The sequence below is a fragment of the Tachypleus tridentatus genome, chromosome 12, assembly GCF_004210375.1.
Source record: "Tachypleus tridentatus isolate NWPU-2018 chromosome 12, ASM421037v1, whole genome shotgun sequence".
Classification (NCBI taxonomy): domain Eukaryota; kingdom Metazoa; phylum Arthropoda; class Merostomata; order Xiphosura; family Limulidae; genus Tachypleus; species Tachypleus tridentatus.
In genome coordinates, this window is record NC_134836.1 from 5,978,551 (window position 1) to 6,005,211 (window position 26,661).

Sequence of the window (26,661 nt, forward strand, 5' to 3'; positions counted from 1 at the left end):
ACATAGCATAAATTGTTATTGCTGTAAAAATCAACTTTACACATGTACTAATTGCAAATTGTAAGACAGTTAATAAAGTAGTTTATTTACTAAAAGACATTACCTTTAAAACCTTCTCTTGCAGAATTTGCCAGTGCTTGAGCAAGCTGCTGGTCTTCTTGTTCCTGAAGAATACTACCAGGCATCGGAATCTGTGGAAGCTGAAGTCTTGCACATTCTGGAAGCTCACTCTCACTAAGGAAGCGAGTCTCAGTCCCAGTGGTGCCAATCACTAACTTGTTTCTTTTCAGATCTATACAGCACTACAATATGTAGCCAAGTTTTGGTAAATTAGTTCACAGGCTAAACATAGTACTGCAGTATGTAAAGTTAAATTTTTCTTATCAGAAAATGTATTCCTGATAGGTATTCTCCTTTTCATGCACTAAATTATCTTTTCTGAATGTCTGCCTAAAAGATTTAAATGCCACAAGCCTTTAATGAGCTCCCACCTATTCTCATGAATTGTACTAATGAAGGATGACATTATTCAGAAAATGCCCTCCACTAAAAGAAGGGCAACACATCCTTGTGTACAAACTCTCTTTATGCATTTACAATTGATAATCTTCATTTTTTTATGATGGAAGTAAGAATATGTGCAACAGGATTGGGAGGGAAAAATTGTGTACATGTGTAAAGTTATATGTTGGAAATACATTTTCAAGTAAGAAAATTGGTAAATTTTTACACAATACATACACCAGCACATAGTAAGCTAATGTCTCACATTTAATAAGCAGAGAGGTCAGTACAAAGAAAATCCAGATGAAACCCCTTGAAAAAGTTCCCTGAAGGAAACTCATAGAGTATGACATCTAATGGACATCTACATAGGGACACACCTGTGTGAGAACAAATTTCATCTCTTCTAGGGCATAATCTTTGCCTAGGAAAAAAGGCAGGAAGAGATAAATGAGCCCCATGTACTACAGGAATAAAAACAAGGCTGTTTGAGTACTTTCACACAAGAGATCAGAGAACCAACACATATATATAGCACGTTTAAGGTGCATTCAGACTGTATCTTGTGTTCACCTCAACTCTACTGTCAGTCTATATTGAGCCATCACCATCTGTAGGAGGAAGATGAGGTTTATTAGTGCATGCCCACCTCAACTGAACAAGTAACATTCGCAGCAGGAAAGCATATATGTATCGTGTTCTTACCTCAACTCTACCAAATGGACATGACTTCAGTAGGGACTAACTGAATAGGGATATGTGCTCATCTCAGGTTGCAAGAGAAGAGCACAACGTCAATTTATGTGCTTATCCCAACTCTACTAAATAGACTAACTGCAGTAGTAGGGTACAGAATTAGTGTGTGCTCACCACAACTCAAATGAACAGACTCAGAACACAGATACCATGTGGTATAGCTATATGAGGGGTGATCAGCCTACTGAGTGTCACCACTGTACTAATTGCATTCTAACTCCAGCAGTTAGGTTCCATTCAGTGAGGATTCTCCATGGTCCACCACCACTACAGTGGCTAAAAATCTGTAAATGGCAAAGGTCTCCTGTGTTCCACTTAATAAGGAAAAAGGATAGAATCTGTGGTGGAATGACCTGGAGAAAATACCCAGACCTCTCTTGGTCTTTCAATACAGAAAGGTATCTTACTAGAGCTAATGCAACATGTGACCACATTTATTCGTTTTTAAAAAGCCGTCAAGTACAGCCCAAAGAAGCCAGAAAAACACCCCCAAGAGCTGGCTTTTTTTTTATTGCTTTTTTTTGATATTCCACTGAATATGTATGATCTACATCAGACAATAGTCAGATACACAGATAAACCAAGAGGGTATCTTAAGTGGCCTTGTGGAACACCTCATCTCATAGTGGGTATATATGGAGACAGGACAGATAGGTATGAATACTTTCCATCATTCTGACTCTAAAGCATAAATATCTAAATGATACTAACTGTAGTTAAGAACTATGAGAAAACAAGTCTTGAGAGAAAGGTGATATAAGATTCAAATACCAAAAGGTCTATGTGGTAAGAGAGAACAGAAGATAAGAGGGATCAGGAGTAGACAGGAATACTGGACACTGGGGAGTAAACTGATTCTAAAGAATTCACTCCCACACAAGTAGGAGAAATTCCAAAGTTTGGGAATGAAAAAAGGGGAATTCAAAATGACTGTACACCATGATATAAGTATCAAACATATGAGGAGGACAGGACACATAGATGGGTCAAGGAAGGAGTCAGCAGAACATGAACACTAATGTCAGGAAAAGGAAGAATGTATAGGTCATTAAGGATAAGAAGAAGAGAACAAAAAGAGTCAAAAGACACATGGGAAAAAAGAAAGAACAGTACCTACCTGATAATGAAAAGGAATATGAGAATACTCTTCAACAGGGAGAGGTGTCAGGAGGAGGAAACAAACATTCAAATTCAGCATCTCATTTTCTCCCCCTCAAATGAAAGGATGAAGGCTGAAAGTTCTGGCTGCAGGAGAGAATCCAATACCCTTTGTACTATAGTTCTCGTACCATCATAAGTTAAAATGCCTCCAGGAGCTAAAGTTTATATATAACTTGTATTAAAAATTCTTCAATCATACAAGTAGAAGATGGTACATGAACTTGTGAGTTCATATTTTGTAGAAAAATAAAGGAAAGTAAGGTCCTTAAACTTTGCAAATTTCATTAAATTGAAAAAGAAAAATATGTCTGATGTGGTGCCATGGAAAATAAAGAAGATTCATGAGTTCAAATGCTAAGAGGAAGTTAGTTACTGGGCAAGAAGGTGTATTGCAGTCCTACTGGTGAAGGGCTTTTGCTGCAAAATGATACCATTATGCTGTAGTGCAATTCACAGGAAATATTGTGACATCTAGTGAGAGTCCACTAAGAGCTAGTGCTATGCAAATCTCTTAAGCAGTCATGCAAGGATGATGCTATATCTTCTCAGAAACAAATGGTTACATATGAAACCCTGGTTCTAACAAACTTAACCAAAGGTATATTTATGATTTAATCTAAAATGTAAAGCCATACCTGAAACAAGAATATACTCTAATCAAAAGATCTGTTTTATAAATGTTACATTTTTAACAAGGTCTAAAGTGTTATTCAAATTATTACCAAGGCATAAAATGGTAAATAAATTGGTATTAAGGCTTAGAACTAAAATATCAAAGAAGTTAGCATCTAAAAATTACCAGCAACACAACACAAACACTGCTGAAACATGAATGTGGTAAGAAAATACTCAATATGAGCTGACAGTAACTAAAATCAAATATGCCATAAAAAACAATATGGTTAAAGGTGAGCTAAAATCATAAAAAGTGATAATCTTTGCAACTAAAGGAGATAAGGCAATAGCGATGATTTAACTGCAAAGGAGTATCAGCTACAAAAAAGACATGAGTGAGCCAAACTTTACTTTAAAGCTGTTTTTATCACATTAAAACAGTCACAAGGTTTAAATCATCAGTCGGAATATATAAAAATGGATCTGAGTCGAAACTGAAAAATATTCCGAGTTCAACTGTGCATATGAAATTTATTTTACAACTTAGTTACTGAAAATTTCTGTTTAAAAATTAAACTGCTCTATTATTTTATGAAACAGAGGGCACAAAATAATAAAAATAATTATGAAACACTACAATTGACATCTTCAAAAACAACACCAACAGTTACAACAATTAACTATCCATTTGCCTTGAAAAATATATCACTTGCTTCCTACTTGACCTAATTACTGTCATACAATTGAATAAGTTAGAACAACTTTTGCTGAAAACATTAGACTTATAATGCAGATTTAATTTTAGGTGCCACTTTGTGAATGGTAAGTCTAATGGCTTCAAACACTAAATATTCATGCACTGTACATACTAAAGAACATGACTTACAAGAACTGGATTGTTAATTAAAGAATTAGAAAAATCAGTAATATTTTCACTGTAGAAAATGACTAGAGTCGAGGGAAGATTAGCTGTTGTTGACAGTGGATATTTACTTTTCTCCACAGCCATCAAAACATTCACCTCTACAGTGGAAAGTGACAACTCTTCATGAGATTGAACTGACCAACAGACACCAGATGTGCTGACATCTGGGAGCATTAGTGGGAAGCACAAGTATAAACACTCTCTCAGCTGGGGCCCCAGCTGGCAGACAAGAGGCACTTATGCCATCCATGCATAGAGATATAAGGTAACTGTTTTTTTTTTTAACCATAATCTACATAACTTATCAATACCATAACTTCAAGATATGGAATGTGTGTCTTATATTTAATAATGCATATTACAGTAAAATATACTTGCCATGTTATAATGTTTATTGATGGAGAAGTGACACTGGAGTCTAATTATGCAGTGAAAGAGTTAATAAACGCTTTCAGAGACCAGGTTGAGTACATTTGATGTTTATGTTGTTTAGAAGGTTAGAACTAGAAGTGAAATATATTATTCTTTGAACAGATTAAAACATTGGCTTTGTATTAATAGGCTTTATATAACATACTACAAAATGCACAAGAGGACTTGCCATAATCTCTTACAATCCATATTTCATATTCACAAAATTTTTCAATGATTCTAAAATTTTAATTTCTATCATGCAAAATCAGTTGAAGTTGCAGGCTAATTTACTTCTAGATGTTCCTTTCTGTTGGATGGAATGATTATAGAAAAATATATATATATTGTAGTTGTGTTGTATCCTACTTTATTTAGTGTATATGTGAGAAGAAGACTTCTCTATGAATGTTACATGAAACATTTTCTGACCAAAGTTTCTGTATGGTCAGCTACAATTTGTGTTTTCATACAGACTTGCTTCTGACTTAAGAACTGTTTACTGAAGTTCTTGAGTGATGTACTTTTGCAATATTTAAAGTCAGGGGAGGTTTTTGATGATAAACAACAGCCAGGTCATATTTCTTTCTTAGTTTATATTTAACAACTGCACATTTGGAGATATTGCAAAGTTTTAAAACACATATTTTATGCTTACCTAGTTTACATTACAATAAATACATAAAATCATGAACACTAACATTTTCCTTAAATTTATTCAATCCCTCTACTCTCTAATCCATGAATCACATTACTACTTATAAAGGCTAACCACTATTGCTATTAGATACAAAATCCAAATTTGAAGAATAATGTTGTCTATGCATCAAAAACTTTATGTATCAGTATGCTCACAAGTTATCTATTTAAAAGTCAAATATTAGTGTGGTAGCACAGTTATACTGTGTTTCTAAAAGACTGTGATATCATTACACATTCCAACATTCTTTGATAGACTGTACATTTTACATTAATACAATAAAATTTTCACTGAACACAGATTCCAGATTAGAGTTGTGTAACCTATGGCTACCACTGGTTGAATCTACAGGAAGTTTCTCCACCAATCAGAAAAAGGATAAACTAACTAATCATAATATGCTCTCCACAGTCCACCAGAATACTATAAAACTGACAACACCATACATACATAAGCACACATACTGACCGAAAGACAAAAGGTGGAAACTTTCAAAATGTCATCCTCTACAGTTGTGTTTATACAATATACATTTGTCCTCCATTTAACTAAATTTCATTATTTCTACATTTTTTGTAATTTGATGGCAGTATGATGCCACCCAAAACTAATCACTTTTGGGAAGGGAATGTAACAGCCATTACTGAGGCAAGATAATACAGATGTGTTCAGATTGATGAGTTACAATATCCCTTACAGTTAATAGCACTGGAAAATAAAATAATATGGACTAATCTAAGACATGAAGATCACCCAGAAAGAGTCCTGCTACAAGTTAGGCCATGCCTGTTAAGCAGTGTGCAGCATCTTGTAATAGTATTGTTCTACAAGCACAAATATCAGTGATAAATAAAAGTTATCCACATGACCAGACACCATTATACACCATAATTAAGAAGAAGCTCCACATGGAAACAAAGCTAAAATGGCATGGATACACCTAGATAAAGCTGCTGGTTTTACCTCCTGAAGAGACACTAATACCTCAACCAGATGGAAAATGAAATAGAAATGCATGTTCTTACATATGAATGGATATTTGTCAAGTCACCAGATGCAGTGCCTGTATATTTCTGTTGATTGCACTGTTGAAACTGGCACTAAGTAACTATTGTATAGGGAGAAGTGATGCTTTGAGCATGGCAGTTTACAATGGAGCCATTTGAAATAGAAACTAAACTGACAATAGGTCAAGATGCACATACATATGACAAGATATGTGACATGAAATATGACAGCATGATGAGACTTAAAAATCATTTTAATATAATGTATTCAACTTAATGCATCTAGACCTCTTAGAAACTGTGATATAAAACATTAATATGACAATATATTTGCAAGCTGTCTCTTCAGAATAAAAAAAAAATTTAATTGTACAGTTAGATTCTGTCTGTTTCTGACTGAACAAATCACACATTATTATTACAGTACATTTAAGTTGTCTTTTTTTGAAGATAATATACATTTACATTATGTTTTTAATGGTTTCAGAACCATTACAGGGTATTTTAGTGTTGAATAAGTACAGACATGTTTAAAAGCATGTTCATACAAGGAACATCTTAAAATGGAATTGCACTCTTACTTGGTGTCTTTTGAGCATATCCAACCCCAGTAGCATATCCATAGGCTGATCTTCCAAGACAGAGAAAGAAGATGTTAGGAAGTCATTCTCAATTTGAATTTGCACTGAAATCAAGTACATCAAATTATAATGTTAATTGTTAACACATTTAAAACAAATAAAAATGTGGCTTCTGGACACAAAAAACTCACAAAAATGAAAATAATTTGAGTTTATACTAGAACACTTCTATTGCTTTTTATTTTAATATAAGAACAATGTCTAAAAATATATAGTACTTTTCTCTACTCAAAAGGTTAGATGGAATCTCACCTTGAGGAAAAGAAAGGATTGGTACAATGGAATGACAGAAGTACCCCCCCCCTTCCTCCAAAAAGGTATATGAATGATACCCCAGCAAATGAGATTCAGATCCAAAGTTTAAAAGAGGGTAACTGAATCACTTCTGAGCCAAGTATATACTCTTTGCCCTTTTGTGGAATATGGAAATGAAAGGAGTATATCTATGTGGGAGAAAATGTGGCAGGAAAGTGATCATAGCCAGAGAAAGTTTTTATAACTCAATCCAACAATAAAAAAGGTGGGTAAAAATGAATGTGTCCCTGGATGTAGAACGGCTAGGGTGCATCATATCATACTCAGTACATCATGGGATACAAATATCCATGCAAATACAGGATGAGAATCATACTACCTTCACATCAAACCCAAGAATCAGGGATTAAGAACCACTCTAATTTCTGGGTATGAAATGAGGATTAACCCTGAAATATCCAGTATCAAAAGTATGTTTATGGCATATAATCAACTTCTCCAACCATGTGTTCGAACAGGCCAAGACCATACAAATAACAGTAACATCTCTGTAATCAGAAGACAATAAACAGACAAGGACAGTACTGCAATAATCCTATGTACCACCACTGTGAACCACAATGCTGATGGAGGGAATTGAAGGAGGAAAACAGACAACCTGAAACCTGTGTGAGGACTTACAGTGACTGGTTCACTCATAATCCAAAACATGCCCATGGAGTAACAATATTCATGTAAGAGTAGGATGAGGATTCTCAATAAAAAAAAAGTAATCATCATTTTGAAATCTTCTTCTGTTGTATTAGTTATCACAAACAGGAAGATATTACATCATCTCCATCCACAGAAAACCATTGTCATAATTCTGTAACTGAATAGTTATTGTATGGAACTCATTCACCAGTAGTCAACCACCTCAATGGCTTGGAATTGAAAGTGGCTCAGACTCCCATACTCCCCTCAAAGAAAAGAGGGTGACATTGCATTGGGGAATTCAGAGGAACATCATTACTGGAGATAATGCAGTGGGTGGCCATGAAACTTTATTTTGAAAAGCAGACAACACTGAAATTATTCATTCCAGGTGTGGCAGAGATGGGTAACAATCCCTTTCTGCTTGACTCATGCAGTTTATAGGTGGTATGGTCATGTTTATGGAGCAAAATATTGTAAGGGTATTCACTTGCAAGCAATCTTGTGCAATATTCCATCTCAACAGTAAGCATGCAAAGCCTTTGAAGATAAAGCAGGAAACAAAAGGCTTAACATTGTGAATTCAGAGTTAAAGAATAATTGGTCAGGCACCCATGAGAAAGAAATTGGAGAAATGCCCCTGAAAGTATGAATAAAACTTAGCAGTAGCACCAAAGTCCAAAAAATGGCCTCAAGTGGTATACAAAACACTGAGGAAGAAGCAACCATATAATGAAGATAGTGAGAGATAAATATACTGAGAACAGTACACATGCCTGACTGCAGAATTTCTTCCAATGAATGATGAAGACAAGAAGCAAGGAAAAATGTGAAATGATGGATCTTTTGGGTGAAAACCTGGAACAAAGTGTAGGACAAAGAGGGCAGGGAGAAACAGGCTACTCAAATTAAAAGGCAAACCCAATTAGTAATGGTAAAATACAACAATGGGAGGAGGATAGCCAAGAGATAGAGAATCAAAACATGTACCCCAAAAGGAAGCAATACAGGTTATATAATAAGGAAGAGCTAGAACTGGACAGAGAAACCTATCTGGATTCAGTGAAGGGTAAAGATGGGGACTAGAAGGAAGTGAAACAAGAGAAAAGGAAGAAACCCCTGCCCAAAATGCTAATGTCTTCAGAAGAAAGGAACAGTCTAGTTAAAGGAGAATATACAATGTTAAAGGGTATGTGAAACATTAATGGCAAACAAATCAGACCTTCAATGCCCAAAGATTAAGAGGAAAAGAAAATAATTTAAGGTAAAGATGAATCCTGGAATGTGTAAAAAGTGGTTCAAAAAAAGATACAGTTAATGTAGACCACATTAACATCCAAACCTGGATGGGTAGCATACCTGTGATCAGGGGCGTAGATTTTTCACACCCGATGGGGTGGATGATTTTTGCAACCACTTATGAGGACTGTTCAATTTGCAAATTGGTAATCTCTGATTATGTGAACCTGAAAGCTGTAAACATGCAGTCACAGAGTAATCTTGTTGCCATAATACTTCAAGGTTTCCATGTAGGTTTGTATAAGTGAGGTGTTGTGAACAGTTTTCAAAATGTTAATAGAATAAAGACAAATGTTTCACAAATTAACTGCCACATGAATTTATTCCTGCACACTGCACATATAAAGATGGCCATTATACTTGACAAGGTTACTAATAACTTTCATTGCATGAATTACGTTTTCAAATCTTAATAAAATTAGTAATTACCCTTGATAAGTTTATATCTACTGAAAATCTATTCATGTTGCTTGATAAAAATAATTAAAATGTCTTTGCAAACTCTTGAAAATTACACATCAATACAATGTAGCACATAATTATTCATACTTTTCATTGAAGTAAGATTCATTTAGTCCTCTAGTCTACATGTTCCCAAACATAGACCTCCTTTGTGATGATCTGTTTATGAATTCTTTCATAAGCTCTTCTATATCTATCTTGTCGACCTCATCTTTGTGAAAGTGACAAACTGCCACATAATTAAGGCGGCACTAAGACATAACTGACCTTAACCATGTCTTCAACTGTCTTAATGCAGAAAAGCTGCATTCACATTCATAGCTGAATACTGGACATACAAGCAAAATTTTCATGAGAAGAAACACTTCACTAAACATCTGCTGGCTTGTTTCATGCATTTTACAGTAAGCATCCTTCGCACCTTTCAAAGATACTGCTTTTGTTGTTCCTTTGAACATGGGCAACTAAAACTCGAGCCGTTGTGCAGAGATTTCTGGATAGAAGTTTATAACTGAGTTGTTAATCTTGCCAGATGTGATCATGTTCTCAAGTGCCAGATATTGCCTCAAGTCATTATTGTCTGCATTGAATCTAGTGGTCAGATGTTCTATGACTATGTCCACAAATTCAAAATATAGCTTCTGTAGTAATCTCTAGCTGTTGCAGAATGGTATGCTGAGCCATCACCTGTGATCCTTCTGGGGGTCTGCGAATGTGTGGTAGTTCAATAGGCACCAGATCTAGGGAAGTTACCTTTTTCTCAGCTTCATCAAATATCTTGTTGTAATTTTCCTCTGTTCGCAATACCTGCAATTGCTCAACTGTTATTGCAGACACTTCAATCATGCCAGATAGTGTCGCTGATTTTGCTTGGAATGCACTGTTTAGTTCCTCTAATGCAGCTAATGGATGGTGAGCCATCACCAATCCAAAAATTGTCTTTCTTTGTCAAATCTGTCCAGCAGACCTCGTGCTTTCATTGCTACATCTGACTTTTCATTTGCTAATTCAAACAAAGAATCAACAATGTTACTGTAGTAATCATTAACACATGTAATTACAGATAGGTGGCACAACCAGCCTGTTGGACACAGTGGGCAGATGTATTTAACTGGACCATTGTGGCTGTCTGATGATAAAATATTTTCAAAGATTGTCTTGTATTTGTCTGACCTCTGAAGCAAGACACCAAGTTCATGTACCCACTGGATAGAATCTTGAACACATTCACAAGCTTCAACTGCATGTTGCATTATTAAATTAGCCTTGTGTGCTCTGCAGTGAAAAAACAAAGCTGATGGTTGCTTCTTATTTATTTTTGCCTAGCATCCACTGTATGTTCCACTCATGTTGGCGGCTCCATCATAAGTTTGTGCTCTTAATCCTGAGAGTGGTAAATTGAGTCTAGTCAGTACATCAAGTATAGTCGAGGATATTGTTTCATCAGTTGTACTGGAAACACTGTTAAAACCAAGAAATGTCTCATGGACATTAAGGTTCTCATGTACGTATTGTACACATATTGCTTCCTGTTCGGCACTTCTAACATCATCAACCATTAATGAAACTATTTTAGTTTGCTGCGCTTCGAGTTTATGTTCCTCAGTATTTGATGGTTGAATATCTCCATTATTTCATTCTGAGCCTGGGGTGATGTGAATGTGGTTTCCTTTGACAAGCAGGCCATCAACTCAGGATCTTCCTCTTCCAAGAGCTTCATTAACTGCAGGAAGTTCCCCTCCGTATCAGTATGTCCACGTAATACTAAACCTTGATGCAGTAAAAAATGTAAACTTCTGAATATTTTGACTAGACTTCTTTTGCATTCTTCCTGCTGCTTCTTTTTCCATCATGTAGCTGGACAGTCACTGGAGTTACATCACGTGAACCTTCTGGAGATATAGGGAATCTGTGCTGAGAGGAGGATTGGTGTTCATTAAATTTCTGTTTTGCCTTTTCCCAGTTGCAAAAACCCGTGGATATGAAGGTATACTCCACTGGCCTCTCCAATTTCCATGTAAAAAGGCCTCTATTTTCCACCTTAGCACAATAAAAGCATATGACTTTTTGAGTCTGATTGTCGAAGTGTAGCCATGGGAACTCATCAAACCACTTGCCTTGGAGTTGAGATTTTGCTTTCTGTTGTGGTATTAGTTGTGCGTCTGGATGATATGGCTTTCCACACTGTATCTGTGGAGTGTCAGATTTTTCATTACTGCACAAACTTGTTTCACAACTATCTGGTGGTTCATGATGTGCAATAGTTCCACAAGCATTTTCAGACTCGTCCTCTGATGAACATGGTATTTCCTCTGTATGGCAAGTTTCTATTCTTTTGCTTGAGGTTGTTGGATTATCTGTGTCTGCATTGTCACTTGTGGTAATAGTAATGGCTTGCAGAACTGTCTAATATCGGAAAGTTTCAGACGCTTGCTTGTCATAATTGGAATCTGTTTCCCAGATGACTCAACAGGCTAAAATACAGATTTTATTGAAAAACTCTAACGCACAACAAATGAAGATGGAACAGAATGGAAGTAGGACTGAACTGTACAATGTATTTAAGTCGAACGCGCTAACCTCACAGTGACTACCGAGCCGACTGACAGCCTGGGCATTGCTGGGACAATAATGTGTGCTAGTTACAACACAAGTAATTGCAAGTTTCTCGAAAAATACAATCACAAGTATATTATATTCCTGTTAAAGCTCATCAAAAGGCAAACATGTTGTGATAGAATGTCTATAAGCACGTCTATTAAATAAAAACACCTAAACAAAAACTAGCAATACAATTCGAGTTGAGGCTTCAGGCCTTTGAAATTGCTCCTTTTGTGTTCTAATTATACAAGAAAATTCAATATTTTTACTATCTCTGATCAGAGAATATATTGTTCTTTTACCATAAAGCACCAGCACTTTATTAGAGGGTGGTGATAATCTGAAATTTTATGGATTAATGAGGGCCACAAACTCAGAGTAAAGGGAGCAGAGGAAGGTGATGTAGGGCGCGTCTGGATTTGAGCTGCCCGAACCTGTCATTAACTGTACACTATCGTCAGTGGTTTCGGCAGCGAAAGAGAGTCAGGCATTTGACAATAAAACTGGATAGACATGCATGAGAACAAATGGCGTTAGGAAAACCGCATAATATACACATAAGATTGATGCAGCTACAAATGGCCTGTCAGATCTAGATCACAGGAGTTTATGCTTGGGAGTAATATTTGCGAATATCATGCTCTGTTCAATCTGTTGTAATGAAAATTTTACTTAATCTTACACTACATACAAGATGTAGATAGATTCTGTGATAGTGCTTGCAAGCCTTGCATGTATACATAGGCCTACTGACTGATACTTACAAACTATTGCTAAGATCGAAAAGCTTAGAAGCATGCCTATTTTAAAGATGTACATTTCAGCTACTGAAAAAGCCTACATCTAGACCTAATTAAGTAATTCGATTGGTAAGAACAAGAGAATCACAAGAACAAACACACAATTTGTAGGCCTGTGATGCGATAAAACAATTCAACAGACCAAACTGTAGGGGGGATGATTGTATGCACCATACCCCCCACCTAAAATGAAGGGGGATGTATCCCCTCATTCCACCCAGGATCTATGCCCCTACCTGTGATGGTGATATATCCAGAAGGAAAACATGAGCATGGTAAGGGAACATGGAAAGAAAAACTATATGGTATTGTGAAAAATTAATGATATGGGATAAAGCCACCACACATACAGAAAACCAAGAGACCAAAGACCCACTGTCATAGAGCCAGATAAGAAACTGTACCACACCAGCTATGGTAGTAGGCCTGCCAGCAGTAATTCCCTGGGGTTGTCGACCAATCACGGGGTATCTTCCATTTCCTCTGGTATACCATGATGGAAGATGGATAGATGGAACCAGCTACCACAGAAGCAACTCAACATCTGAAACCAGATATTCTCAACAACGACTGACAAAAGCCAGGTGTAAAGATGCAGGACTTGAATATTGAGATGTAGGGCATGTGACTGATGTTGTTGATATAAAAAGAGGGAGCAGCATGTCCACCAATGAGTGGGTTTCATCCAATCACTAAAACAGATAGTCTCTCAGGGAAGGAGGAAGGGAAACCAGGTTGCCCAATAAAGATTTCATCATTCATCAAGTGCCCACTCAAGGGACTGCACATGGGCACAACCAAGGGTGTCCAGTAACATTATTGAAAACCACATACCAAAAAAGATAGCATCTTACATGTTAAAAAATAATCCCAAATTGACAAGATGATGAGTGGGTCAGAGAAGGACTTTTCCAGTTTGATCAACCATCCCACTAGAGCCATTTGAGAAAGGAGCTGCAAAGTATGATTGACTAATTCTTATTTAGAATGAGCCAAAAGAAGCCAGTCATTTATCTTACAATAAAGTTGAAGTCCCAGAGCATGGAGATGCTGAACAAAAACCAGACTACTTGAAAAACAAGTAAAGAGCAAAAGTCAGTCAAAAGGGGAGGGCCCAAAACTGACAAACCATATTGGTGGGGAAGTGACACATGATAATTTGCATGAAAGATAAGTTGGAATCTTACAAGTCCAATAGGAGGCACAGAAGGATTGTGGCATGCATAAAGAAATCTTTATATATAGATGGCAGCATTGAACAGGAATTGTTAATCTTGTGGGGGAAGTAAAGTACCCTATTGGAATTAGACTGACAACCACCTTATTCAAAATTAAACCACTACTTGGCATTTAATAATGATAAGATTGAGTGAGGTGGAGAATAACTTTTAAAATGTTAAATCATTTTAAGCCCATATAACATTAAATGTTAGGAAAATAATTAACTATTAAAAATCCTTACTCTTCTATTCTACACAACATCAAGAAAATGTTTGCACATAAAAAATAACACCTCTTCAAAATCAACTATGCAGTAACAACAGATTGAGCTGTCAGTTAATTAAGAGCTATATTAATACATACAGAAGACATGCCTTCCACATGAATCACCATGTAACAGCATATGAACTGAATTGTCAATTAGTTACAAAGTTACAGTAACAAGGGTAAATGTTTCCCAAATAAACCACAGAGTAAAAACATATGAACTGAACTATCACTTGCTTAAGGGTTACATTAACACAGGTAAATGTCTTTAGATAAAACACAAAGTAACAATGGATAAAAAAGAGTGATTAGTTGGTTAAACTACATAAACAGAGGTACAGATATCTTCAAATCAACAAGTAACAACACCTGAGCTGACATTTTAGTTGGTTTAAAATTCCTTTTGACACAGGTGGAGATACTCCCCCGATTAACCACTAAGTAAAAGCAGTTGAACTAACTTATGAGTTAGTTAAAAGTTACATTATTACTAAGAAGTAATCATTGTGCAAACTCATCAGACAACTATTTTCAGCACTCCTAGATGTTGATATAAGGTCTGATTTATCAGATAGTTCAGTACATTTAATTAAACTTTGATATCATTGCATGCCAATACAATTGGTATTACAATCTAATTTATAATTCAAATTTTAATATTTTATAAATTAACATTTTCCTAAATTGAAAATTTATTTCCAACAATACTTACCTCTACTGACACTTGACAACCAGGGTTTCAATCTTGGCCATCTGAGCATTGGTCTGATTTTTCCTTACTTACTGCAGCCTTTTATTTCTATACCCCACTCAACTGCTCTTGGCAATATACTCTCCACCAATGTCAATGCACCCTCTATCCTGGTACTGTATATAAGCACCTCATTCAGATAATTTTACCAAATTTTAAAGTTTGATACACTTCCCTAATACTGGCTCATCGTGAGGAAGGAGAGTGATAAGAGTTTCAGCAGAGGAAAGTATTTACAAAAATGTATTTTTGATTTAAGAAGATGTTAACTGTCAAAACACACTTACTTTTACTGTCACTTAAAGGTAAAATCCCATACAGAGAAGATGAAGATGTTGATGAGGGCATTACCCTTAAAAAAAAAAAAAAAAAAAAGCATCTTCGTAAATCATAGGTTTACCAAAAGAAGAGCACAACCCAAGTGGGGGAACTGCACTAAATCTAGAACACTATGTTCTTCACCCTAAACTTAGTTCCTATACCAAAGGCAGAATAGTACACAAGTAATCATAATTGTATGCTAACCTCAACTGGATATCAAAGGTTCCAGAACTCACAACACAAAATAAGGGGTGTAGGCTCCTATACCCCATGTTGGTGGCTAGGGTAATTGGACTGCAACATTATACATGGATATACAGTCATGTGAAAAAATTAGGACACCCTATGAAAGCCTGTGTATTTTTGTAACATTTTTGGATATATAGATATTTAATCTCAATTTTAACAATACTGAGAGATTATAGGAATATAACTAAACAATTAAAACTGAAGAAAAGACTTTTCAAGATCTTCTGTATATGTAATTCTACAAAAATGCATATTCTAACTGGGAAAAAAGTTAGGACATCCTACCCCCTAATAGCTAGTGTTACCCCTTTTGGCTGAAATAACTGCAGTGAGACGCTTCTTGTAGCCATCTACCAGTCTCTGACATTGGTCTGAAGAAAGTTTGCCCCACTCCTCAATGCAGAATTCTGTCAGCTGTGAGATGTTTGAAGGGTTTCTTGCATGTACAGCCCATTTCAAGTCACCCCACAGCATCTCAATGGGATTAAGATCTGGGCTTTGACTCGGCTATTCCAGGACTCTCCATTTCTTAGTTTTCAGCCAGTCCTTGGTGGATTTACTGGTATGTTTTGGGTCATTGTCGTGTTACAGGGTCCAGTTCTGCTTTAGCTTTAATTTTCTTACAGATGGCCTCATATATTCCTCAAGCACCCTCTGATACACAGTAGAATTCATGGTGGATTCTGTTATTGTGAGCTGTTTAGGTCCTGCTGCAGCAAAACAGCCCCAAACCATGACATTTCTGCCTCCATGCTTTACAGTTGGCATGAGGTTCCTTTCCTGGAATGCTGTATTTGGTTTACACCAAACAAGTCCTCTGTTCTGGTGTCCAAATAATTCAATTTTGGACTTATCTGTCCAAAGAACATTATTCCAGAAGTACTGGTCTTTGTCTACATTCTCTCTGGCAAACTTCAGTCTGGCCTTGATGTTTCTCTTAGAGAGCAAAGGTTTCCTCCTTGCTTACCTCCCATGCAAGTTACACTTGTGCAGTCTCTTTCTGATTGTAGAGGCATGCACTTTCACATCAACAGTAGCCAGAGCTTGCTGTAGGTCCCGTGATGACATTTTAGGGTTTTTGGAGACTTCTTTTAGCATCTTGCAGTCTGCTCTCAGGGTGAACTTGCTTGGATGACCAAACCTGGGGATGTTGGCAATTGTTTTGAAAGCCCTCCACTTGTTGACTATTTTCCAGACAGTGGAATGGCTGATTTCAAGTTATTTTGAGATCTTTTTAAATTCCTTACCAAACTCATAAGTTGCTACAATTTTCTTTCTGAAGCCCTCAGACAGCTCTTTTGCTCTCACCATGGTGCTCACTCTCACTTCAACAGTCAGGAGCACACCAAACTAAATGTCTGAGGTTTAAATAGGGCAAGGTTCATTCACAATGCTGAGTAACGATCTTCTAATCACGTGCACCTGGTGTGATACACCTGTGTGTGAGTTGAGCCATTTTAAGTGGGTATAAACGTGGGGGTCTCCTAACTTTTTCCTCAGTTAGAATATGCATTTTTGTACAATTACATTTTACAGGAGATCTTAAAAGGTCTTTTCTTCAGTTTTAATTGTTTAGTTATATTACTTTAATCTCTCAGTATTGTTACAATTGAGATTAAATATCCATTTATCCAAAATTATTACAAAAATACACAGGCTTTCATTGGGTGTCCTAATTTTTTCACATGACTGTACTTTAGACTGAATTCCAATCTGTAGCCACTAGAATTATGATGAAAAAGTAAGCAACACAGAAGCAAACTTTCTCCTCTACATGAAGAAGTCTGAAAGGTAACACCCTAGGCTTGGAATGATGGAGTCTGAATGCATTACTTAACCCCAAAAAAAGAACTCATCTGGTCTGGAATTACGATCATTTCATCCTCACTGCCCAACTTGCCCCTGGAATATGGAGAGGACTTGTAACACTGTTCTTCTAAGGACCTAGGATGGGATCAATCTGCATTTGGAATTACAAGAAGATAGTGAATCTCTTTCCATGAATAATATACTAACTCAATACTGGTCAAAAAGAAGGGTTTAGTATCATATCTGAACCAGTATTACAAGCAGGCTTGTAGGTCTCTGTCCACCATAACCCCACTGCCTAGAAATTGGATGTGGAAAGGATTCCCTAGCTCCACGTGCAGAAGCAACATACCCACCAATGTGTGGACCTCATCCAGCTACTAAAACAAGAATCCTGAGAAACAGTGCTCTGAAAACAGCTTTATTCATAATAGTCCACAAGTAAACATCCAGCCCATTATGATAACACCATCTGGTGAGCTCCAAGATGGTCTTAAAGGACACCTCATTTCTTCAAAGCCTGTTGCCACTGGTAGTCAATAGTTAAATTGGTTCCTAGTGTGGAATTGAAATGATAACAGCATGCTTGTCTGGACAAAACTTTCCACAGTGTGGGATCCACTGAAAAAAGAAAGGAGAAATGAAAAATTAATAGAGAAGAAGAGGACACAAATACTCACTCTCCTTATACTCTTGCAGATATCATCCAAACAGCAATAAGAGGTTATAAAAAAAACCCTCAAAAGAAGAAACTTTGTAGAATGAGACAGAAAAGTATTGAAAGAAAGCAACATTACAGCCCATAATTCCAACAGGTAATTCAAACAGACAGCTAAAGACGTAAAAATGAGACTCTCAAGTTTTCTTGCCTATAAAGAAATTCCAGAATAAGCAACATAGATTGATTTGTGAAGCCACCTTGTCAAACTAATCGGTGATAAATTTCAGAAACAGAAGAATCCCAAAGGGAAAAAAAAGAGTTGATGCCCAACATCCAAAAGGAGTTAGTGTGAGACATGTAATGCTTCTGACAGAACATAAACATTCAGCATCCAGTTGTTCACACAGGTGAGAAATAGCTGGCAAAAGAAATGGTGAGACGAAATTTATCACTTTTCCATGGCTGCCAGAGTCTTTGGAATAAACTGCTTATCAGGGTGTAGAGGGACAGAAGTGGAGTGATGAGTTTTTGTGGACATGCAGTGCAAACAACTCCAACCTACAACATTCACATACTAGCAGCAATAAAAAGGTACACTTTAATGAAAAGGCAATACATGGTACATGAAGGTAAAGACTCAAATGGATGTCAAAACAAAGCATCTAATATCACCATAATATCCCAGTTGGGTAAATGAAAAGACCGTTTGGGACGGATGACTAAACTGGAGAAAGGCAGATAGCAATGGAGATTAAAAAGTCTTCTGCTGTTTAGAACAAAAAAAAGTAGTTGATAAAGCTACTTTATACAAAATGACAGTAGAAAAAGCTAAACCTGAGTCAAAAAACAAGATATAGTTTGTGTGAATTGGGTTCAATTTACTCATGAGACACCATTGGCTAGAAGTGTGCCATACCATTTCCATTAATAAATGGTCATTTTGGGTCTGTGGATAAGTTTAGACCCATATGAGGCAACTTAAAAATTTAAACTCTGATGTCATGCAAAGGACTGCATAACTTCCACTCATGAAGTTTGAGCTTGAAAAGGTTTGGGTGTAGAAAGTTAGGTTGAAGTTGCCTCAACAGAGACAGCAGCTGAGGTGGACTTTTTTTTTTTTAAGATACTGTAGAAGAAGAAATCAAGGTAGTGCTATTCAATCTGGTCATACCAACAGCTCTCAAATAGAGGATCACCTCATAACAAGAACTCAGGGTAACAAACGAACTGGGGAAAAGGCACAGAAGTACCAAACCTTGATTGAATATATCCATCTTCAAAGCCTGAGGATGACATACCAGGGACCAAAAAAAACTACAGTTACAGGTTTCAATGCATCAAACACTGGAGACAAAAATGAGGCAAATCCACTGGAAAACCTTAATATTTAGTATACATTTGGTCAGGAGAAACTGATGGAAAAATCAAACCAAGTACATTAATTATTGCAGCACTTGTATAGAGAAAGATGAATCTAAGTACTTTGTCAAGAAAAAGTGATAAAATTATCTGAATGAGGTGCTTATATACAGTACTAGGAGAGAGGGCACATTGATGTAGATGGAGTATACTTTCAGGGGTAATTAAGTGGACAAAGTATGAAAAAAATCAGTCAAATACTTAGATGGACAAAGAATGAAACCTCAAATATTGAGTAATAGCTATACGTGGCAGATGAGATAGAAGTGTTTTAAACATTTTAGTTCCCTAATACAAAATACAAGATAAATAAAAAATGACAAATATCTTTTTCTGTGTGTCATATGGCATGTCTTCTTGTTCAGTTATACTTTGTCCCACCTACCATACACTATCTAGGGTGGTTAATTAACCAGAAACTTAAAGTTTAGAAATTTACAATAAGACATTTAAAAAATAAGAACCTCCCACCTTATTGATTTGCTGTGATATCAATATCTATTTTATAAACTTAAAATCACAGCCCAACCCACTATCCCATCCTTTTGAAACATCTTACATATTTTACATTCATGTCTATTTCTCTTAACCCTACCAACACAGGTTAAATACCATGTTATTGCATGAGTTTACTTATATTGAAAGCTTTATTGAACTACTGTTTTATGTATGTTAATGAGTTTGGTATAAAATTGTGGATTATAATTCAATTTTTAGAATTATACATTAGTTAATTTCTTAATTTAAAAGTAAATATTTAAAAAAAATCTTAAACACTTTTTTTTGTATGTCACATGGTATGTCGAATGCAGTACTGATTCAAATTTAGATGTTTGTGATGTCCAAATATCAGGTATATGGTTCTTTAGAAATTACCAATATTAACGAGCTAGTCTCTAGGATAAGAACCTCTTCTATTTTCTGAGCTATTAATAATACATTTACTGAATCAATTAAGATGGTCTTGTTCTTTCATAATTTGAAAATACTTGCTTACATACACCTACTTTGCAATGATGCATAAATAATTAGTCAAAACCTCAGAACATTTAGTGGTTTTTTTCAGTTTCTGCAAAGTATTGGTGTGAGAAATTCTTTCTTTTCCTGCCATATTTAAAAAGGCTTTTAGTCAGCTTTTTTTTTCTAAAAGACACATATACAAATTACTTACAACCATGATAAATTATAATGGAATTCTGTGGTATTGATACAGTAATTTATTATTCTTTGTTATTTTAAATGTCTCTCTCTCTCTCTCTCTCTCTCTCTCTCTATATATATATATATATATATACCTAAAAAAGAAAATCACTTTATTTTACATTTTTCATGTCATATTTTGATAAGGCTTAGCAACTTACAGCAAATGAGTACACAGTTTGTAACTAGAAGAGATAACTGTTTGCTGTACTTCCTTATTTAATATTCTATGTTTCAAGAAAAGTAAGTTAACAATCTTATTTGCAAATAGTAATAATATATGTACATAAAGTATTATAACCAAAATGTGAATGTATTTTACAAAATACCAGTTCATTAAAACTCATCTAAGTCAGTTCACTTTGTGAAGATCAGTTTTATGTTCTCGAATACAACAACACGAGTGCATGTGTGCCTCATCATTGCAACTTCAGCCAGGCATGACCGGATGGTCAATACATTTAAAATAATAAATGTATATAATGTATAATTTTGAAATTTAAGCCATTTAGAATAAAATGTGAGTTTTCATGTTATACTTTGTTGCCAATGTAGAACAAAAAAAATCCTATCTATTTGCTAATTTTTTATAGTGGTTACAAGGTAGTTCTCAAACTGATTAAACCTATACACAGATATAACAACAAAATAACAGAAAATATAATTTTTCCAATAAAAAATGTTTAAGTATCTGGAGTTATAAAGATTTTGCTTGTGAAATTTTAAAATATTTTTATGCATCAGAAAATTTTCAATCTTAAAATCAAAATTACTTTGCATGTTGGACAGTAAACATTCAAAAATAAAAAAATGTACCAGCAAATTATTACTTAAAAATATCTGTTTAATAAAAAAAATATGTTTTTCATACAAACACCTTTGGTCACTGACCTTGACAATCCCCTTTTTCATTTTCAACAGGGATATTCCTTGTAAACAATTTATTTTTAAATGCAATGGAACTTCAAAATGTCCACTGTTAAGTACATATTTAATGGTGCTATAAAAAACTGCCATGAACTGTATCACTATTCTATTCAAACTGTTTCAATACATTCCATAAATATAAAGAAAATACACAGGATCTTCCAATAACACAAAAACATGCATTTTCATAAGCTACATTTAAAAACAGTGTTGTGCATTAGGTAAACTACTCCAACAATTCACTACCACAACTGCTAGTATTAAAAAACTATTACTTGGTGAATATTTCAGAAGATTCAAGGAAAGACTTAAGATGTAACAAAAAAAATTAATAGTTTATAAGATAGATAACTCCACCCTAAGTTATATTACACACTACTTCCAACTAGCAGGAATGTATTTTAATCTTGGTAGAAGAAAATTAATTTATGAAATTAATTTTTTTGAGTATTAACTTAGAAACTATAAAATTTCAATTTATTCTTTTCAACATTAATTTAAAAAAATTCAAGGACTAATAGAATGGAGTTTTAACACTACTTACCCAGATGAATTCGACCAATAATTTTCTGTGTCCCTACTCCTTTGGCTACACCTGCCCACCGACCATCCACTAATCTTATTATACTGCACCTCTCAGCACATGCCTGACTCATAATAGTTGTCTGTGCCCCTGTAGACAGCATTTGGGAATATTTAGTCAGTGTTTTCACGACAGCTTTCATTAGGCTAACATGTTTCAATATTTAATATAACATCTTGAAATGTTAAATTGTAACCAGTGGGCTGGTAATATGTAAAACAACAAAATTACATCCTTGCTTATCTTTTATAGTTAGAATTACAAGAGAAAAAAATGTCTAATACAGTTTAAGGCAAGATAGTATTTCAAAATTTTGAAATAATAACATTCCAAATAATTTAATTTGGGAAATATGGATATAGACATCACAGATTTGATAAAGCAAATGTTTTTAATGTTTTTCTATACTTACAACTTTCATGTCCAATAATACAGATACATATTATGAAAACTGACAGAAAAATTAAACATTCTGGCAAAATTCCATGCCACTTATATAAAATAAAACACAATTCATAAACAATTACAGTAGTTTTTAATAAATTTCATAAAACTTGTATTCATTATCCCCATAGATGACAGTTTAACACAAACTTTACATGTTGCACTACCTGCAGTATACATTTGTTTCAATACAAGATTATTATTTAATCTGTGAACAAGTCCAGAAATTCTTAACCTGTGGCTACCACTTGAGATTTTTTCTTACCTGCAATATATTTCCCGGGGCAAGAAATGTGAACTATTGGGCTTATGTGACTACCGACACATAAAATGCTTTTAAATTTACTTTCATTTAAAATTCTATTAAACATATAAAAGTAAACTTTGTTAATTGGAACAGATTCTTCAACTTGGATGAAGTATTTTTATGTTTGATCTAGACGAACATGGTAATTGGATTTGAGAACTGTTTGACTAGACCAGCATTTGTGTCACATAATACCATTGTGACAGAAACACCAATGTTTGTACATGTAATGAATATGCTTTTTAATATTTTTGTTATCTAAATATTACAAGAACAAGTTTACACATTTTTCTCTTAAAAGAAACATAGAAAAGGAGTGTGTTACCAAAATCTATATCAGTATATATGTAATAAGAATACAACAGTAAATTATGGTTGTTCCAGTTAAAAGAAACCAACAAAACTTGCTGCAACTGAAATATTTCTTTCCTCTATAAACATATATCTTTCAAAGAATTCAACTGCTGCTTGAGCTCAAATAATTTCCTGAGTTCTGTTTCAAAAATAAATATTCTCATTCGATTTTTTCTTCATAATATTAAAAAAATCTCAATTTCTTGTTATTAAGTTTCATTTTTAATCCTTCTTTTCAGAACTCCATGAATATTTTTATTCTAAGTTGTTTAAAACTTTTAAAATAACATTTCTTTACAACCAGTACACACAGAAGTTTGTCCTGGCACCAAAACAACTTGTATGACAAACTGTATGTTATCAACATCAGTGAAAGTTTATCAATATCCCACTTTCTGTAGTTTGGGCTTTGTAACACTGCACAACAATTTTTTTTGAAAAGTTTTGCTTCCTGAAAGGTTTTGCTGATTGTGACAGGTACCTGGTGGGTATGCACAAATATAATTTTGGTTTTGCTTCATTACATAGGAACTCTGAGAAATAGACAGTTAACTGTTTACTGGGAATAACATATTTAATTGTGTTTATGTTTCTAATATGCTATTAAGTTCAACATAATTAAAAATGTTTTGCTCCTGATTTCCGTTTGTATTCAATGTTCGGTGCATCACGTTGCAGTGTCAAACACTAATCAGCAAGCATTGACAGAGTCCAGTTGCCCTGTCATCGTTTTTCCATTGTATCAATGTCCTGGTGAAACCTTTCACCGTGTTTGTCACTGACAGCACCGAGATTTGCAAGGAAGAAGTCCAAGTGTGAGTGGAGGAAATGAATCTTGAATGACATGTTGCACTTCATTGTTTTGTATGCTTTGAGAAGTGTGTCTACCAACTGAATGTAATTTGGGGCTCTGTAGTTGACGAGAAAATTGTCAACAATGTCTTTGAAGGCTTTCCAGGCAATCTTTTCCATTTCAACTAACAGATCTTCAAACTGCTTGTCATTCATAACATGTCTAATCTGAGGGCCAAAAAAAATGCCCTCTTTGATCTTGGCCTCAGTTATTCTTGGGAACATTTCTCTTAAATAACAAAAACCATCACCTTCTTTGTTCATTGCTTTCATGAAATTCTTCATTAGTCCCAATTTTATGTAAAGAGAAAGCAAAAAAATCTTTGCTGGATCGACAAGCGGTTCGTGCACCACATTTTTCTGTCCTGGAACTAACTTTTTACAGAGTGGCCAGCTCTGTCTAGAATAACGTGACTCCTTAGCATGACTGTCCCATTCACAGATGAAACAACAGTACTTTGTATAGCCGAGCTGCAGTCCCAGTAACAGAGCAACGACTTTCAGATCTCCACAGATATTCCAGTTGTACTTGCTGTACTGGATGTGCTTCAGCAACATTTCCATGTTCTTGTAGGTTTCTTTCATGTGTGTTGCATAGCCAACAGGTATTGAAGGGTGAACGTTGTCATTGTGTAACAGAACAGCTTTGAGGCTTAACAATGATGAATCAATAAAAAGACCCCACTCTTGCAGGTCATGGTCACAACCCAAAGCAGAGAAAAATCCTTCGATGTCAACACAGAAACAGAGACTGTCAACTTGCGTAAAGAATTTGGTTATATCATCTTGGTGGCTTCGAAAAACAGAAATTTTCGTACCTGGTAACAGCAAACACCATTCCTGCAGTCTCGAACCCAGCAATTTGGCTTTTGCTTTCGACAGACCCAAATCTCTGACCAGATTGTTTAATTCTGACTGTGTTATGAGATGTGGATCGCCTCAGGAGCACGGTTCAAAATCCGGATCAATGTCACTGCCAGTGCCCTGCATTGCAGTTTCTACATCTGGTTCGTCTAAGGTCCATTCCTCTGGTGTTTTCGGAATTGGAAGACTGTCATCATGTGGCACGGGTCTCATTGCTGAAGGCAGATCAGGGTATTCAATTGACTTCTTGTTTTTGGCAGAGAAACCAGACACATTAGTCAAACAGAAGTAACAGTCCATCACATGGCCTTTCTATTCTCGCCATATCATTGGGACAGCAAACAGCATTGTCTTTCGAGTGCCTCTGACCCAAGTTCTCAGACAGAAAGCACATGTTGCACAACAAATGTGAGGCACCCATTCCTGGTCTTGATCACCAATTTTACAGCTGAAGTACAGATGATATGCTTTCATCACAAGAGCAGTCATTGAGCATCTCTGATGAACAAGAGTATACTCTCCACAAATATAGCAGAATGTATCACGGCTGTTACGACATTGAAGAGACATACTGACCAGCACCAATCGTCCTGTAAAATGGCTATAACATCTAACTTACTTGTTACAGTGCTACTGAGGCAATGCTATATTCTGAAACAATATGTACACACTATAAGGTCTATATTAATCCAATGAGCAGCATCTGTATATGCAAGCCACTTTTATAGCCTGCTGAGACAGTGTCAAGTTGGCTCCAGCCTGCCAAGGCATGCCTGGACTGCATACTTCCACAGAAGAGCTTCTAACCTGGCTGATTTCATGCCTGGACATGCCCAGACTGCACAAAACATTGTTCAGAGGTCTCTTACAGAAACGAAAATTTTTGGACAAAATTATGAGAAAAAACATGACAAAATTGAAGATTTCAATGAAATGGTACATGATGGGCAAATTTGGATATGATTTTCATGATCAGCAGCCAAAAATCTATAAGGAACACCCAACAGTGTTCAAGAAGCAAAAACTTTGTTGTGCAGTGTAATACAGACTACCAGATATTTTTAATGGATATGCTCTAGTGCACCCTTACTTCACATACCTTATTTTTTTCTTTGCAACAACTGCACCAAAAATTTATTTGATAAAACATACTTATCTCTGATGGATTTTTTTCAAACTTGGTACAGTGATAAATATTTATAACCTAGAATTAAGTGTCAAATTTCATTCCAATATAAACCACATGTGCAAAGTTATTCTTTCAAAACAGTTCATTCAATTTTGAACAAAAGTTTTGTGCATGCCTGTGCAAAAATTCACATGCACTATCAGTCTAATCTAATCACTATCTAAAATTTTTACCACAATTTCATCCATGATTAAAAGTGCACTGTTCTTAGTTTCTTGGTACTTGATTAACAGAAAGCATTTTAATAAAGAAAAAAATACCACCACATATTTTAAAGAGACTGGTTGGTTCTGTAGTCTGTTCCGATTAGTAATAGGTTACGAACCAAAAGCTAACGTTGGTCTTTATAGTTTTATTTTCTTATTTACTGTGGTTTGTTGGTGTGTATTAACAGAAAGTCATAATATCTATCC

At 35.3% G+C, this 26,661-nt stretch overlaps 1 protein-coding gene across 4 annotated transcripts in view; it reads right to left on the reverse strand.

Annotated features, from left to right (window-relative positions):
- Window positions 1–26,661, reverse strand: part of LOC143233305 (protein DDI1 homolog 2-like) — a 51,401-nt gene that overhangs the window by 676 nt on the left and 24,064 nt on the right. For 3 of the 4 annotated variants that reach the window (XM_076469437.1, XM_076469435.1, XM_076469434.1), the window contains 3 exons: window positions 22,200–22,328; window positions 6,661–6,764; window positions 104–302 (listed from right to left, as the gene is read on the reverse strand). In XM_076469437.1, the coding sequence (XP_076325552.1) occupies window positions 104–302; window positions 6,661–6,764; window positions 22,200–22,328 (432 nt within the window). The remainder of the gene's footprint in view (window positions 1–103; window positions 303–6,660; window positions 6,765–22,199; window positions 22,329–26,661) is intronic. The other variant, XM_076469436.1, reaches the window with a different exon arrangement.